General features: G+C 59.8%; 1 protein-coding gene across 2 annotated transcripts; it reads right to left on the reverse strand.

The window, feature by feature from the left end:
* Positions 1-9,539: 9,539 nt before the first annotated feature.
* TMEM119 (transmembrane protein 119) lies at positions 9,540-15,923 on the reverse strand. Of its 2 annotated transcripts, none has more exons than XM_086681887.1 (2): positions 15,821-15,923; positions 9,540-11,693 (listed from the first exon to the last, which is right to left on the reverse strand). In XM_086681887.1, exon 2 carries the CDS (start codon positions 11,679-11,681, stop codon positions 10,842-10,844), a length of 840 nt encoding a protein of 279 aa, XP_086538013.1. In that variant the 5' UTR covers positions 11,682-11,693; positions 15,821-15,923; the 3' UTR covers positions 9,540-10,841. The 2 variants fall into 2 exon arrangements, with proteins under 2 accessions (XP_086538013.1, XP_086538014.1); XM_086681888.1 differs by lacking the exon at positions 15,821-15,923 and adding an exon at positions 14,004-14,080.
* Between the last annotated feature and the right edge of the window lie 2,050 nt (positions 15,924-17,973).

Below are 17,973 nucleotides of genomic sequence, written 5' to 3' on the forward strand. Positions count from 1 at the left end.
AGTAACACCCATCATCGTCTCCCCCACAGCCTCTACCCTCCTCCAGCACCTCCCCCTCCCCCTCTACTATCACGACCCCCCCCCCCCCCAACCCTTCACCGTCACTCTCCCACCACCAGTCAACACTGACGACAGTCCGGGACGTGGGCTGGAGACCCGCCTCGGCCACTACCCTTCTCAGTTTGCCCGTCTGTACCTTGAGTGGCAGGACCGTACTAGCTGTTTGCAAACCACGCTCCACTGAGCACTCGGGGCTCGTGCAGGGGCACAGGGAGGCGAACAGGTGCCCTCCGGGGGCAGCCCGCTCCCCCTCCAAAATACAGCTCTTCTCTCATCCAACTTAGGGTAGGAGTCCTGGTGAGAGTTTATGAGAACAAAGGATTCTGTGGCTCAACAGGGTTGCAAATCAGCGGATATGCGATCAACACAAGCGGAGACTAAGGATCGTAGCAGGTGACTCATGGGAGAAGGACTCTGTTCGAAGCCCCCGATTCACCGATAATCCAACAGCCCACCTAGGAAAAAGACGGAAAACCTTGGCGGTGTTGCCAAGGACGGAGGGGAAGGGGGGGCACTCCCGGAACCAAGATGGGGGTGGAAATGGTGCTGCCCTTGGACAAGTCGTTTGGGAGCACCTGGTGCTCCCACCAGAAGGACCTACAGGCAGGAGTGCCCCGTGCGTGCGTCTGCAAAGACACGTACGTGCAGGGCACCCTCAGAAATATGTGAGGACACAGGGCCGCCCAGCTCTGCCACCTGTGACCGCCCTTCATGAGCTCACCTGGCACCTGCGGTGGCCCCCGCACACCTGCCCAGAGGGACCCTGAAACTGGCTCCGTTCTGGGGCCACCCGAAGCCCAGGCGAGCGGGAGTCTGGGCTCACACCTCAAAAAGGGGAGCCGCCTGTACAAGTCCATCAGGTCAAGGCCACTTCCTGGGGCTCATCGTTCTTTCCCTTCATGTAAGGTAGTCGGTAAACCGCAAGGAGGTTGAGCTCCCAGGCCAGACCTAGGAGCTGAGCCCTCTCCCCCACTCACCGGCCATGTGACGTCGGAGGGGTCAGCTCACCTCCGTCAACAGTTCGCGGAGCAGGGACGGCTTCCTCATGGGCTAAACGAAGCTGAGCAAAGCGACTCCGTAGCGATTTTTCCAATGGGATCGTTTACGTGGAAAGCAAATCGAGAAACGTTGATGATATTAATGCTCCAGGCCCTTGCCTCGCAAAGCAAGTGCTCTCTGAACATCCTCTCACTTGACAGGAGCACCGGCTAGAACTCTGCCACACCAGTGGGCACAGGGACGGCCAGAGGGCCGTACATCTGCACTCCGGTCCACTCAAAACCACACCGTGCGAAGATCTGATCTGGACAAAGACAAGCCGTTCTTCTCTTATGAGAGGTCACGGGAAAAATTCAAAAGTGTTTCTAACTGGTTCCCCGATGGCTGGTCCCGTCCTTCCAGCCAGAGCTCTGCCGTCGTGGGGAAAGCGGCCCTCAGGCCCAGCCCGTCCAACTTAGGTGTGATGGAAGGAAGGACTTCCCAACAGCGAGGAGTTTTCAGATGCTGGAGACGACAGAAGTTGCTGGAAGGATTCCTCTAGGGGTCTCTCAATTTGGGAGGCCAGAGGTAGTTTGAGCTCTCCGGTGGGAAGAAGCCAGGTTCTCCCAAGACCTTCTTGTCCAAGAACCGAGCGACTCAGGGGAAAATGGCATCCAGCGGCCCTTCCCTCCAGATGCCGGCAATAACGCCTCATACAAGGGCGCAGGGTTTGGGGGCCCACCAGCCGTCTGAAATTCAGAGCACTGCCTTCTTCCCTTTGCCAGAGACGTGGTCGAGGCCCAGAGAGGGCAAGCGACTTGCTCCAGGCAGCACAGCCAGGGAGGGTGTAGAGTTGCACCCCTCCCCCCCCATAACCCCGGAGCACCAAACCAGTGCCCGCCCAGGGCCCCCCCCCCCCCCCCCGCCTGCAAGTTCACGTCTCAGGAGAGCCGCGGGGCCGTTGGCTCGGCCTCCAGACGCGGTGGACTCTTGGCGTCCCCGCACGTGCGCAGCATCTTGGGCAGATCCAAGGCGCTGGGGTCCCAAGGCCAGCTGGTCCTTCCCCCGCCACGTGACCTCAGGCCAGCCCCGACGGCGCACTCGGGAACGTGGGGACACCCTGTCCGCAGGGCCGCGCTGCCAGAGGCTCGGGCACCCGCTCCACCAGCAAGCGAGAGCGCCCGCCCTGCAGGTGCGCGCATGCGCCGTGGGCGAGGCGGAAGGGCCTGACGCGTGGCGGGCTGGGGTCAGAGGCCTCTTTGCCGCCTTTCCGCCTGCAGACCTGCGCGCCGCGGCACCTCCTGCTGCCCCAGCTGAGCTGCAGGGGTGTGGGCACAATGGACGTGGGCCTCTCCTCCAACCCTGCTTGCCCTGCATTCACGCACTCATGCATGCATGCATTCCTTCGGGAACAGGATTGCAGAAGTGTGACCTTGGGCAAGTCACTTCACCTCTCTGAGCTTCCGTGCCTTCCTCTGTGAAACGGTGGATAATACCCGTGCCTCCCTCAGCTTTGTGAGGACCCAATGCATAGAAAGCGCTTAGCGCCGTGCCTGCTACGCCCCGGGTACTCAAGCAGTGACGGAAAGTGGACCCGACAGGGGGATTTCAACACTGACAAAGGATACAAGTAGGAGATCTGGGGGCCAAAGGGGTCTCTCTCGGAGAGCCTCGTCCCACAACCTTCCCCAGGGCAGGTGCAGGAGAGGTGTCCCACCTCCCAACGTCACTCTTCCTCTCCGCTCCTCCTTCAGAGAGCAACTTGAAGGGATTCATTGGGCTCAGCATGCATTGAGCACCTACTGGATACCCAGCTCTGTACTGGGCTCTGACCTGCAGTGCAGCTGGGCAGGGAAGCCACAGAATCTCAGAGACCAGAACTGCCTGCCGTGCCCTCTCTGGAGCTTCCTGGCAGCAGGAGCAACAAAGATAATCAGAAACGGAGACGTTTCTCCATCCCGGGCCCCAGGCCATGAGCTCTAGGAGCATTTTCTCATCTGAGCCTCACCACAGGGCAGGATCTGTGGTTTCACAGGTGAGGCGCTGAGGCTCCAAAAGGGGGCGGAAACTGCCTAAGGTCACACAGCCTGGAAGTGGAATTCGAACTCGGGTTTGGATCCAAATCTTGTGGGATGCAGACACCTTAAGTCCTTCCCCCACTGCTCCTGAAGGAGTGTCCTGCCCAGAGTCAGTGCTGATAAGTATTTGGCTTGTTTTATAGACGGGAACACAACAGAGAGGGGAGGGGTGATATTCCAGGTCACCCGGCAGCTAATCCAGCTGGATACCACCCCTCCCCAACCTTTCCAACCCCCCAGAGATGGCCTTGGCACCTGCCCCAGATGGGCCCAAGTTCCTGGGCTCCCCTACCCCTGTTGTCAGCCGCGTCTCCAGCCGCACTCGCCCAGACAATATCTAAGCCCTAACTGGGGTCACCGCACCTCAGAGGGAGACAGAGAACAGCTGTCACATGACCCCTGGCCCCCGCCAGGCGCCAGACCCCTGCAAAGGGGCACACGGGGTTGCGGGGTCCTTCCCCAAAGGGCGGCACAAGCCTGTCTCTTCTCTCTGGCCACATCCTTCACCCCCTCCTTGGAGTTCACGGGACTTCCCTGGCTGCTGGCTCTGCTCTGCTCTCACCGGACACTTCCAGGCCCCTCTGCCCTGCCCCCACCCCAAGAGAAGACGTTATAACGCCAAAGTTTCAAGCATCTGAGAATCTCTGATCTTGTGATTCTGGAGCTTCTAAACCTAGATCTGGAAAGAAGAGGTGACTCTCAGAACAGCTGGACACTTAGAGACAGAAGTTTCCGCCCTTTTCTCTGAGCACAACACTTCACAGTCGACAGCTAACGGAAGCTCACATTCACTGAGCACCCGTGGGGGGTCTGCTCTAAGCAGGTCTAAGTGAATGACCCCAACTCCCACCGCCCCTCTGAGGTAAGGGCCACCATTATTCCCATCTCACAGCTGAGGAAACTCAGGCTCAGAGAGGTTTAGCGACTTGCCCGAGGTCACACAGCCGGGTGGTGGCAGAGCTGAGATTGGAACCCAGGTCATGGGAAGCCTGTACCCCTAAGCAGCAGGCTCCACTGTCCCACACGCTGTAAGGGGCGTTCACGTCTATTAACCTTGCAGCATTCTGGCGGGTGGGGGAGTCAGGGCAAAGGCTGTGGTCCAGGGGCTTTACAAGTGAAGAACCCATAGCTCAAAGAGGTAAGCTGACTTGCCCAAGGCCATTCAGGTAGAAGGGGCCTGACTGGGTTTCCAGGTTCCTTATTTCCCTGTCCCACTATGTCCCCCTCCCCTTGCAGTCCCCAGTCCTCCACCCCAGTACAATTCCAGTCTCTCTTTTTCCCCCTCCAGACCCCCTGGCTGAGCCTGGCTCCCCAAAGCCTAAGGCAGAGGTCCCAGGTGGCCACCCATAGACCTGGACCCTCCATCCTTCCAGGGCACCCCTAGGTGGCCCCTGCAGGGCCCCAGCGGGTGGTGGGATGCCCATGCCCGGCACCGCAGAGGCCTCTGGCATCAGGGACCCCGGCAAGAGCAGATTTACGAGCAGGACTATTTTATACTTTGCAGCTGCCGCTATAAACCCTGGACCCATTTGGCTGGGGGGGGGGGGCGGGGAGCAGCTGCAGAGGAACCCCCCAGGGCCCTGGAGCCCCTGCCAGATCCTCCAGGCTTTTTCTGAGCAGCCAGAGGAATCCTGAAATTAAAACCTCCTGAAAACATGGCAAATCCCTGTCTTGCTCCACACAGGCCTGCTTCTTCCCCGACACCAGCTGAAGAGCCGGAGACGAGGCAGGGCAGAGACGGACACAACAGAGACCCGGGTCCCCGGTCGGCTCTGGGTGGGTCCCAGCCCCTGTCTGGTCCACAGATGCCCACGCACGACATGGGCGTGCTGGTCTGGTTCAGGGTTTCTGAGACTGTCTGGACTTCAGAAGTTCCCTACAGTAACTTAGTTCAAACCGTCCCACTGTAAGATTCTGTGCTCCAACTACTGGCTGTGTGACCTTGGACAAGTAACTTGACCTCTCCGAGTCTGTTGTTTTCATCTGTAAAATGGGGAGAAATAACCATCTCATTAAGAAGGCTGTAGGGGTGCCTGGGTGGCTCAGTCGGTTGAGCGGCCGACTTCGGCTCAGGTCATGATCTCACGGTCCGTGAGTTCGAGCCCCGCGTCGGGCTCTGTACTGACAGCTCGGAGCCTGGAGCCTGTTTCAGATTCTGTGTCTCCTTCTCTCTTTGACCCTCCCCCATTCATGCTCTGTCTCTCTCTGTCCCAAAAATAAATAAACTTAAAAAAAAAATTAAAAAAAAAAAAAGGCTGTAAAGAAGGAATAGAATACACAAGGAGTTCCTAGCAGCTTTATTTGTAATAGCCAAAAGCTGGAAAACCACCCAAACGTCCATCAGCAGGTGAACGGATAAACAAATTATAGTACATCCATACGAGGGAATACTACTCAGCAATAAAAAGCAGGGGAGTATCGGGGCACCTGGGTGGCTCAGTCCGTTGAGCATCCAACTGTCGATTTCGGCTCAGGTCACGATCCCAGGGTCACGGGATCGAGTCCCAAGTTGGGCTCCACGCTGAGGGTGGGTTCTCTCTCTCTCCCTCTGCTCCTCCCCCCAGATCATGCACAATTTCTCTCTCTACAAAAAATAATAAAATCAAAAATAAAGAAAACAAGAGTATATGGTTCCATTTATAGAAAATTCCAGAAAACAGAAATGGATCCTAGTGACATAAACAGATCAATAGTTGTCTAGGGATTGAGGTGGGGAGAAGCGATCAGCAGAGACCACAAAGGGGTATGAAGAAACTTTCAGAGGTGACGGATATGTCCATTACCCTGATTGTGGTGATGGCTTTAAGAGTATACACCTACACCTATGTCAAAATTATCAAATTGCACGTTTTTAAAAATGTGCATTTTATCGTGCGTCAGTTATACCTCTGCAAACCGGCAAGAATGAATATGTATCAGTAAAGCGCCAGAGACGCGTGTAACAGTACATTTGTAAATGGCGGCCATTCCTGTTATTAACCATTGTGGTCGCATCTAGAGGATTCTTTGAGTCATTTTCATCTCCTCCCCGGGGTGCCTGGGTGGCTCAGTCGGTTAAGCATTTTCACCTCCTCCCCTAGAATATAGCCTCAGGTCTGTTGTGCCAATGGAGTGTCCTCGGTACCTGGCACACAGTAGGTGCTCATTAAAGAGTTGCGGTTGGAAAACGAAAAGTCGATGACCCTGGCAGTTGCTTCTTGGCCACCTTGGAACCCGGAAAGCTGATGGATCCCCCTTGGGGGCAGACTCAATGATTCCAAACCTCTAGGAATGAGAACCAAGACAGGCAGGACCCACGGCACTGGCCAGTCACCGTCAACACCCCAGGGGTAGGGTGGCATTAAAACAAGGACTGGGGACCCACGATGAAATGCAGCGGACACAAAACAGGATTCCCCATCCCAGCATCAGAAGGGCTCAGCTTCTGGGCCCACAAGCGAGTTCTAAGATGAAGTAGGAGGCTCAGGGCTGAGGACCCTGGATTGAGGAGTCAGACGGACGGTTCAAATCCCAGCTACGCCTGTCCGTGTGACACAGGACAAGCCTCTTCACCCTCCACTTCGTCTGTAAAAGGGAGGCGATGATGTTGCTCGTCTCTCTGTGGGGAGTGTGGTGAGGGTTAAATGGTGTGATGGATGCTCACGTGTGCCTTCCTTCAGCCTTATACGCGTGCACCTGTGTGCACACACGGAGCACCTACTGTGTGCCCGGAGTGCTGGGGAGACACTGGGGACAGACGCGCAGGCAGAGCCAGTTGCCCAGCCACACCCTCAGACACTCTGATTTCATTGGTCTGGGTCGGGGGACGCCTGGCTGGCTCGGTCAGTGGAGCATCTGACTTCGGCTCAGGTCATGATCTCCTTGTTCGTGAGTTCGAGCCCCACATCAGGCTCACTGCCGTCAGCGAGGAGCCTGCTTCGGATCATCTGTCCCCACCCCCCCTCTACCTCTCCCCTGCTCAGGCGCTTGCACTCTCTCTATCAAAAATAAATCAACATATAAAAAAAACCTTAAAACAAAAAAATCTGAGTGGGGCCTGAGTGGGGTTATGATTTTAAAAGGCTCTCAGATAATCTCCATGTGCAGGTTGAGACCCCTGCCGGGTAGGGCAGGATCATCTCCTCTTCATACACATGGAAACGAAAGCCCAGATGGCCGAGGCCACACAGCCGAAAAAGGACGGAGGTGGCATGGACACAGGCAGATCTCATCCTAGGGGCCCAAACCTCCTTAATCACCCCAAGAAGATTACAGATGATGCACCCAGGGCAGAGCCCCTGGAAGATGGGACTTCTGCCCCTCCCGCTCTTGCCTTGACACGACCCCCAGCCAGGGGTTACCCAGACCCTCGGGCTGGTCGGAGAAACGCAGGGCCTGGGGACAAGGGCTCTCCAGCAGCCCCGCCCCCACCCCCACCACACTGCACCAGCAGCCCCCATTCCCACACTGAGCTGGGGGCCGTATCTTGGGGTGGTTTTGCTGTCCCTCCTCCTCTCTCTATACAGCAGCGGCAGCAAGCCCAGCCCCCAGACAGACTCCCAGCCTGGGGGCAGCTGTGCGGTTTTATAAGCCCCGGGACAGTGGCGGCCTGTTCGGGCCCTGGCAGATTCCTGGATCCCTGGGAACAGGGGAACGGCCCACCCCCACCCTCAAGCCCCATTTTCCCCCTCTCCTGGACCCAACCCACACATGCCCCCAACCACTGTCTGCTCCACAGCCCGCCCTCTGCTGGTGCCTGGCCAGATGTGTGCCCACAAGAGAGGCCTTGCTGGTAACGCCAGCAAAGATGTGGGAGCACACTGGAGGGGCTCTAAGCAGAAGTGGGGCCTTGCTCTCTCCTCCCCCAGGGCCTCATTCATTCATTCATTCATTCACCAAAAAAGCTGTAGAGCCCATTTACCGATTCACTCTAGAATCAGACTACGAGGCTGGAATCCCGGCTGTGTGACCCGGGCACCTGACATCACCTCTGTGGACCTCAGTTTCCTCATCTGTGAAATGGGAATAACAGCAGTGTCTATCTCATAGGCTTGAGAGTCCCAATAAGCAAATGATGTTCAGGGCTTAGAGCACTGCCTGGTAGGTACAGGTGCTCATTAACTATAAGCAATTATTATTAGCATTGAGCCCAGGGGACTGTGAAAGAAAGGCTGGGCGGGGGGAGGGTGCTGTCAGGAAAGGTGACATCTAAGCTGGAAGGTAAAGAAGGAGGCGGAGTTAGCAAGACAAGTGGGGGGGGAAGGGTGTCATAGGCAGAGGGAATAGTAGCTGTAAAAGCTCAGAGGGAAGAGGGAGGTTGACTTCTGCACTGGGACTCAAACTACCTCCTTAACCCTCACCCCCATCATTCCCGGGAGACACAGGCCATAACTAAGGCCACACATTACGTGTCCTGTGGCAGCTCCAGTTGACCATTAATGGGGGACCCGTTGACCACAGAGCCGCTGGTTGGAAAACTCACCCCTGCCTGCTCTCCAGGGACCTCTAACATCTACTTCTGTCTTACCTACCCCAGCCCTACCCAATCGCCTAGGCCCCCGCAGGAGCTCAGGAGCAAGGAGAGAGCCTGCCACACACAGAGAGGTTGAGTGACTTGGTCAGAGCCACATAGCATGCAGGCATCCATATTGGATTTTCCCTACATTCTCGGGCGGGAGCCTGTCTGGGCTGAGAGAGGGAGGGCCCTTCCCCACTGCGCGAGACAGAGGCCATTGTGTGTTATGAAACCCAAACCCGGCGCCCCTCTGGAGGGATGTGGGGTCAGCGGAGGAGAGGGGCTGGTGGGGGGGGGGGGATGGCCTCCCTGCCCCCATCACCCCGGGGATCCAGCACGTGCTCCCAGCCCAGCCACATCTGGATTCCAGCTGGCTGCTCCGGGGAGGGGGGGGGGGGTGGCGCAGTGGCAGCAGGAACATGCCTGCCATCAAAGGCAAGGAAGAACCTGGCGGTGAGGAGACAAAGGCTAGGGCTGCCTCCCACCCCAGGCCAAGGGTGCGGTGACCATGGCGCTGGCCATGAGACCGACTCTAGTCCTCGGCCACTCTGCCAGAGGATGGGAGACTGAAATGTCGGCTGGTAGTGTCTCTACTGCTCATATTTCCAGGGAAAGGAGGGGGGTGGCTCTCCAACAGCCACAGTAACTAGCAGACCTGCTCACAGAAGCCGGCTGGGTCTGTGTGGCCGCGAGCCCAGGGCTGGTGCCCAGTCTTGGGGGCAAGAACTCCCACCCCCTTCCCATGGGGAACCTGCTCTCCACTCCCTTCCCGAATCTGCTCATTCAGCCTGCCGGCCGTATCTCCCCCAGAAAGCTGCCTCACCCCATGGAACAGCCCAGAAGAAAGGCTCCACCCCCCACCCCCACCAGCAGACTCATCCCCCACCCCCACCCCCACCCCGCCCTGCAGAAAACCAGCGACACTCGGGCCAGAATAAAGGTTTATTGTGCTGGTTTGCTATATCTCAGCACCTAAAAAATTGTGCAGAGGTTGGGGGGGCCCCAGATGAAGGGCTGAGGAAGAGCACCCCCCAGAGCCTCCCCAGATCAGGACGGAGCTCAGTCTCCCTTGTCGAAAGCTAAAGAATGCTGTGGGCACAGGCTGCCAGACAATGCACGTGAACGACGTGGAGGGGGGCAGGGCCCCCCCGCTCCAGGCTGGGTGTTGGAAACCGCCCCCACCTTCTCAGTCTCCCCCAGAGTGGGGCCCCCTCACACACAGCCCCCCAGCTTCGGGGGCCTGACAAGAAAGTTTTGATGCATTCATCCCATACGGGTGGCAGTGACAGGATGAGCAAATCGTCCCCGGGCAGAGATGCTTGGCAGAATTGAGGGGACCCAAGCACCCCCAGACCCCGTAGCCCTCACCCTGGACCAACCACAAACTGGGGGGCACCTTCAGGAACATCTGGGGCACTGATTTCCAGAGTGTGCTCTGCAAGATGTTATTCTATAACTGTAAAATAACAACGACGACCAACAAAAAAAAACCCCTGTGGTCAAAAAAACCCTGTGGTCAAAAGCAGTTTGAGACAGACCAACCGGGTTCCAACCGGGGCCTTTACTGGAGTATTTGCAGAGCCCTGGGGTGCCCTAAGGGGGGGCGGTGCGGGGAACAGAGAGGCAGTGTTTCCTCAACTCATCGGACCCCAAAATCCTTTTTCCACAGAGCACCGCAGGGAACGCAGCTTTGGAAATGCTCATTTAGGGACGTGTCGCGATGTGCGCACGGGCCCCCAGAAGCTTCCCGATTCATCAGGCCCACGTCTACGGTAGCTCTAACTGCGCCCGCCCCCAGGGGCCTTGTCCCATTCACCCTGGTCCAAAACTCCTAGGTATTCTGACTTTTCTTTCCTACCCCCGGCGAGGTCCGCACTGTCACAGGGGACCCATGATCTACGTTTCCCAAAGGACATGGCCCATGTCGTCGGCCGTGCTATCATGAATATAACAGGGATCCTTCCCATCCCCGCCTCCCTGGAGGAGCTGTGTTTGGGGTGCCGCCCTTTGGGGCTGCAGGGGCAAGTGTTCCTGGAACGGGGGGGGAGCTTCCCGGGGTAGGCCGGAGACCAGCACCTCTGCCCACTGCAGGGTTGGGACGCACTGGGATTTGCGGCAGGGGGGCGCTGAGGAGAGGGTGTCAGGGAGCGGAAAGGGTCAAGGGCCTTCCCACATCCATGGAGGTGACCACTAGGGGTCCGACAGTCAAGGCCAGCAGCCCCAGAGGCCTGTTAGACCTTGGGGGCGATACCGCAAGCGCAGGGGCTCTCGGGGGGACCAGCGGGTCCTCTGGCTTCCTGGGCTGATGAAGGAGCCGCTTCTGACTCGCCTTGGCCTTGGCCGGCCTCCAGAGCCTCCTCCGCCCCCACCGCGCATGGCTCATCTGGCACCTCGGCTTTCTCCACCGGGACCCCACGTCCCTGGGCTTCCTGGCCCCCCTCCCGGCTGCCGCTCTCGTCTTCCTCCGACTTGCCCTCCATCCTGGCTCCGTCTCCACCGCCCAGGGCAGCTCTGGCGGGGGACTTGAGGTTCTGGGTGGCGGCAAGGATGTCAGCCTGGAGCTGCTGGGAGGAATCCAGGGCTTCCTCGGACCGGCCGTCGGGGGCCCGGTCGGGGACCTCGCTGAAGGCGCGGGGGCCCCCGGCCCGGTCACTCTGGTCCACGTACTTCTTCTTGGGGAAAGACGAGGGGTAGTAGGCCGAGGCCTTGTGCTTCTGGCGGGTGATGAGGGCGGCGCAGACGATGAACATCAGCAGGAACACCAGGGAACCCACCACGGCGATGAGCATCACGTACTGGCGGAAGAAGTCCACGATCCCGTCCAGGAAGTTGGTGGGGGGCCTGGGGCCCGCCAGGGGCGTGGGCCGGGGCCCCAGCGACGTGGGGCTGAGGGCCGGGGTCCGGGGGGGCGGGAGGCTCGGGGAGGAGGCCGAAGAGCCCTCGGCCTCCCCGCTGCCCCCTGTGTCCTCCAGGAAGGCGGCCTGCAGGGGGACGGAGTAGGCCACTGCGGGCAGGGCCCTGAGGAGAAGCAGCAGTGACACGAGCAGCCTGGGGACCACGGCGGAAACCATGTTGTCCAGGACCTGCGGGGAAGCGAGGCGGGAGACAGGTCAGGGTGGAACGCCGGGGTCTCGGGGACCGCGGCCAGGCGCAGGAAACAGCACGTGTTCCAGAAGGCCGCTTCCCCTGCCCGCCACACAATGGACCCCGTCCGCCCATACGTGGGGGACATGCCCGCCCCCTCCTTCACTCTGAGATCCCAGAGGGACCCCTGGTGAGTCACCCCACTCCACTCTGAGGTCCTGGAGGGCGGGGACCGAATCTTACTTATCTCGGCACCCTCAGGGTTTCACACCATGTCTGGTATACAGTAGGTGCTCCATAAATGTCTCTTGACCGACCGGGCCGAATGAATAATAACTTCCCCTTCCACTGCCTGCCATGTGCCAGGTCCTATTTTAAGTTTCTGACACAGAACTTCATTGACTCCTGAGACCCACTCGATGGGAGAAGTACTATTATTACCCCCATTTTGCGGGTGTGAAAAACTGAGGCTCAGAGGGGTTAAGTCATTGCCAGGAGAAGGCAGGGGTTCGGATCCAGGCAGGGAGGGAGAAATGATGGTAAGGCTGAGTAAGTAAGAAACAGAGTCACTGAGGGAGTGAGCCCTTCCTCTTTTGGGGAACCCTCCCCAGCAGCCCCCAGTGACTCTGGGGTCCCGTGAAGCTTCCAGACTCCCTGAGCTCAGCAGAGGGTCTGGATGCCAAGAACACGGCTAGCCCTCACCTCAAGGCACAAAGCAGGGCGTGGAGGCCCGGGAGGGGGCGGCGGGACCCCTTGTGCCAGAGACAAAGCTGGAGACTGCGGGATCCCCAGTCCTACGGCCCCCCGTAAACGGGAACCAGATGAACCCCGCACCTCCCTCCTCCCCTGCGGCAAGACTGCTCCCGACATGAACCCCCAGACCCCATCCAGCCCAGACAGCCTAGCTGACCAATAAATTCTGCACGGCCTAGGTTTACAGAGGAGACCAGCTCCTAAAACACGGACTCTCCCAGCCAGCCCAAGGAGGGCTAGGAACTCAGACAAACCCAGAAGCCCCTTTCTGCAGCCCCCTCATGGGCTGCCCCGAGAACCCCTCCTGACCCAACAGAGGGCCCAGGCCCCTGGCACTGGGTGGGGCTAGAAGCCCGAAGAAAAGCCTTAGGAAGCCCTGTCTGCCACCCTGTCTCAGGGGATTGAGATGGGGAACAGGGGCCCAGAGAGGGCGAGGGGCGGGCCCCTGGTCACGGAGCAAGGTCCTGGCCTGGAGGAGGAGGTCAGGTTCCCAGCACCTCGACTGCGTGTCCCCTCGAGTGCCCGGTCCCCAAGTCCTGCTCCGGAAATCAGCTGAGGGGTACCGGGTTAAGTGTGGGGGTGTGGGGAGTGAGGCCTTTGAGCGGCTTCTTCCTAACGACCTGAAGCCTCCCCATTAAGCATCGTTAGTGGAAATTAATTGTACCGACATAAATTTGGACAAACTGCCTCCGGTGGCCAAAAACAAAACAAAAGAGAACAAAAAAGATAATTCCGGGGCATAAAAAGAGGCAAATCTGTTCAGGGGTTTGTTTTGAATAATGAGCTGATGACCCTGGGCTTTCCCCTGGGGGGCGGGAAGCCCCGCCCCCTTTGCCGGGGGCCGCCCCAGAGCCACTCTACGGTTCAGCCCTGGGGGCCAACACCTGCCGGCTCTGCCTGACTGGCCCAGGCGACAGTGACTCGCCCAGGGACACACGGAGGGGAGTGTCAGAGCCGGGGTGTTAACCTTCCTCTGTGTGACTCAGACTACACACTCACACACACACTCACACACTCGTATGTGCCCCGGGCCGGCCCAGAAACGAGCCGGCACCCTGGGAGACACTACTCGTCCCCTGCAACAAGGGCCTTCCCAGCACCCCCCCCCCCCCGCCCCCGCGCACTTGTTAGCAAAGGTCCCCACGGACACCTTTGATCTCTGGGGTCTCTGTCCACCAGTCACCTCCCTGCCTGAGAGACACCTTTCGTGGTGGCAGCGAAGCTTCTCACCACAATTACTACCCCCCGGGGGGGTGCCCAGGGGGCTGTCCTGGGAGGGCCTGCCGGCAGCGAAGCGGCCGGAACCCTGGCTCCACCTGGTCGAGCGCTGTGGTCCGATCCCTCCGGGCCTCACTTTCCCCGTCTGTACAGTGGGCAGGCGGCGGGGAGGTGACCACAGGCCCTAAGGACCGGGTGAGATAACGTGGAGAAGGCAGCTGGCACAGAGCACCCGGGAAAGGGCGGGCTCCAGAGCAGCCACGTTTCGACCCCAGCAGAGCCCAGGACTAGCGGCGGCATCCTCCAAGCAGGCAAATGATTAAAAATGATTTCCTTACCTGATGTGTAAACTGGCTCACTGCCCCCCCCTCCCCCGCCGAGGAAATGATCAACTTTTTTACCCTGTTGAGTGAAATCTCAGCTCTGGCCACCCAGGAATCCAGGGCGCATGCGCGTGCAGACACGCATGCACACGCGCGCGCGCGCGCACACACACGCACACACACACACACACACACACACACACACACACACACAGCTAGATAGAGGGAAGGGCTCCCCTCCCCCGCAGAACCTTGGGGTCAGTGACAGAGGATAAGGAAAGAGGCCACACAGGCTATCACTGGCCGTTAAAGGCCGAGACCCCGACTCTCAGGTCCCCCACACCCCACAGCCTGGCTCCCCCGGAAAGGTGCAGGCGGTGTGGGAAGCCGGTCGGGCCTCAAAGCAAGGTGTGACCCTATCCGACGAGCCCCTGCCCTCTCTGGGCCTCAGTTTCCCCTCTGTAGAGTGGGAACCGTGGCCTGGACAGCTCTGAACTGATCACTGCCCGCCGGCCGTCCCCACCTCCTTTCTGGGAGAAGGTGAGCCTAGCTTCCTGAGTCCTCATTTTTTTCCGGGGCTCGGAAACTCAGCTCCCGGCCATTGGGAGCTGGCGTCAGGCCAACCCCTGTCATTTTACCCAAGAGGAAATTCGCCCCCGAGGCTGGGAATGGCCTGCCCAGGATCACACAACCAGTTGAGGCAGAGCCCTGAAGGGAAGCGGGTCCGAACACCCCAGAGGAGGCCGCTCACTGCCCAGCTATGTGTCCCAGAGTCGGGCATGTCACCTCTGTGAGCCTCGGTGTCCCCATCTGTATGATGGGGATAAGGGCCACCTCTCAGGTCTATTGTCCACGGCAGTGCCAGATGAGGAGTAGGTTATCAGTTAATTAGTGGGGGCCGTATGGTGGTGCAGGACCCCCAGCTTGGAGCAGGGCCTCCTCCAGGGCCAATCTCACTGGGGCTCGGCCTTAATTGTGCCTGGGGCATACACGGGTGCTGCAAATCCCCCCCTAGGGCCTGGGTACCTGAGGCTGGGAGGCGAGTCACTGCCCCACCCCCACCCAGAGACTCGTGGCCAGAGGGGGAGGGGCAGCCCAGAAAAACCTGGCTTCAATTAGTGGCTGTTGGGGGAGGGGTCTGGCTGAATCGCTAGGCGCCCCCGCCCCAGGCCCCGGGGCAGCCGAGGACAGGGGCTTGGGTCCCTTGGAAGGGAGGCCGGGACAGGGAAAGGGAGTCCTGAGGCTCAAAAGACACAGGCACACGGAGCAGCAGCAGCAGCGCGGACACACAACATACGGACGCACAACGCAGACACACACACACTACAACGCACAAGCACAGCAGCGGGGACACACATACGCCCAGACACCCCAGAAAGTTTGCACGCCCCCCCCCCTCCCGGCGCGGATGCACACAGGACGCACGACAGCCCCACGCCGGGCCGCCCGTCCGGCCCCGAGAGCGCATACCCAGCCCCCGGGCACGCGCTGGCTCCCCCACAGACGGGACAGGCCGGTCCGCACGAGCCCGCCGCTGACCCTAGGCCGCCCGCCCCCGCGCCCACTGGTGGGGAACACATCCCCCGCGGGGAGGCCACAACCGCACACACGCAGCCCCGCCGGCCCGGCAGCGCCCGCAGGACACCGCGACGGCGCACCCGCGTTCCGCCACGCCAGCCCGTCGCGCAGGTCCCGCGGGCGCGCGGCCCCCAACGCACCCTCCGAATGCGCGCGGACTTAGAGACGCGCCCCAAAGTGCTCGCGCCGGCACTCCCGTCCCCGAACCCCCGGCCACCGCCAGGCTCCCGGACCGAGGGGACGCGGGGACTCACCCGTCCCTCCGCGCACGCAGGCCTGGGTGCTCCCGCCAGGTGGAGCGTCGGGGAGTGCCAGCTGCCGCCGCTGCTCCGGGCCCGGCGCCGCCCGCCCCCTGCCCCCGCCTCCTTCCTCCCGCCCCGCGGCCGCGGGGCCAGCTTGATTCCATTAGGCGGCTTTGGGGTGGGGACAGGGGAGGGGCGGGGCTGCGCTGGCCCCACACGGTCCCCCCTCGCTCACAGCTTGCACTCCCCCAGGCGCCCCTCCAGCTCTGGGGAGCACCAGATGGGGCATTTCCTCCTTGACTCGGGGGGGGGGGGGGGGGGGGGGCGTAGGTCCCCAGGACCGGCCCCCCGAGGCGGACAGACGGACACACAGGGCTGGCCTGCAGCGCTCCCCCAGAACAGCCAGCTGGGGGCCTGCCTCCCTTCCAAAGGGGACGAGGTCAGGGAGGTTCAGGGCTCGTTCAAGCCCGAGCGGAGGCCTGATGGAGGGTCCAGGTCTGCAGCAGGGAGCCGAGTTCCGGCACCCACTGTCTGGCCCTGGTTGGGCTCTTCCCTTCTCCAGGCCTCAGTTTCCTTATTTGCCAGGGTGGGCGGGAAGCTTCCTGGGCTCCCTCTGGCTCCCACGTTCGAAGATCTGTGGCCTTCCAGTACCCCAAATGGAGGGGCGCCTGTGTGGCTCAGTCGGTTGGCTAAGCGTCTGACTTCGGCTCAGGTCACCATCTCCCGGTCCGTGAGTTCGAGCCCCGCGTCGGGCTCTGTGCTGACAGCTGGGAACCTGGAGCCTGCTTCAGATTCTGCGTCTCCCCCTCTCTCTGCCCCTCCCCGCCTCACGCTCTGTCTCGCTTTCTCTCCAAAATAAACATTAAACACACACACACAATACCCCAAATGGACTAGCTGGAGTGGGAATCGGGACCCCATTTCACAGGTGGGAAAAGTGAGGCAGGGTGTATTCAAGCGGCTCAACCAGGAAACTGAGGCAAGTCAATAGTAGACCCTGCAACTGGGATCTCTGGCTGACCTGAGGACCCCGGTGGGTCAGTGGCCCGTGATTCCATTCATTCACGTACCCATTCATTCATTCATTCATTCATTCACAAGTGCTTGCTGAACATGTGCCAGGCACATTGCCCATCAGGTCTCAGAGGGAAATCCCACACAACTCAGCCCTCTGGAGAAGTCCAGGGAGAAGGACGCATATGTGAATTACTTTTACACAAAATGGAAAAGGGATCTGTAGAAGGAGAGAGGTCAGGCCAAGAGCTCAGGGAACCCCAGGGCAGGGAGAGGTGCCCTGAGAGAAAGAGGCGGGCAGTCATCCAGGAGGACAGCAGCCAGTCTGAACAAGAGACCCTGGAGAGGCATCCTGGCAGGAGGACCAGCATGGATAAAGGCACAGTGACTGGAAAGCCACGCCGTAATTAGATCAGGCTGGAGCGTGAGGCAGAGAAAAGGGAGGTGCAGGTAATGAGGGTCGAAGTCAGCAAGAGCCAGGTTAAAGCGTCACTCATCCAGGAGGCAGTAGGGAGCCACAGAAGGTATGGGACAGGGGGAGTGCATGAGTTAACAATTCCTGTCCGCCCTTTAGGAACCAGGACTCTAGATTACTATCACCTCTTCTGATGGTCCCCGCAATCCCTACTCGCCTCCAAACCGGGGGAGAGCAGTTGTTTGTTTGGAAAAAACCCCAGAGAAGATCCCATTATCTCTTGGGGTCACCCCCAAACCTTGCGTCCCAAGGAAACGGATGACTGCCCGCCGGTGGACGCTCGTAGATGCACATGCCCCCAGGCGCAAGTGGCCGCCCACAGACGTGATGCAGCAGGGGCACCCACCTTCAAGACGACCAGGGGGCATCCCAGGGCCCGCTACCCCGGGGAGAAACCCCTGCCGGCAAAGCCTGAGGGCTGCAGGGAATCTGACCCCGAGACATCAAGAGGCAGGGGTGCAACCAGCCCAAACAGGACCTGACTCCAGTTCGGATGGCCCGGATGCCCCCACCTAAGTCAGGGTCCTGTTCTGTGCTTCTGCTCTGGTACCAGAATGGCAGAGCCCGGACCCACAGGCAGACGGACCTGGGTTCAAATTCTACCTCCGCCTCTGTTTTGTCATCTGGAAACTGAGGACAGAGAATGTCTGCTGCTCACAAGGCTTCTGGGAAAAGT

The sequence above is a fragment of the Puma concolor genome, chromosome D3 (genome assembly GCF_028749965.1).
Source record: "Puma concolor isolate L17-30 chromosome D3, mPumCon1.1.hap2, whole genome shotgun sequence".
NCBI lineage: Eukaryota > Metazoa > Chordata > Mammalia > Carnivora > Felidae > Puma > Puma concolor.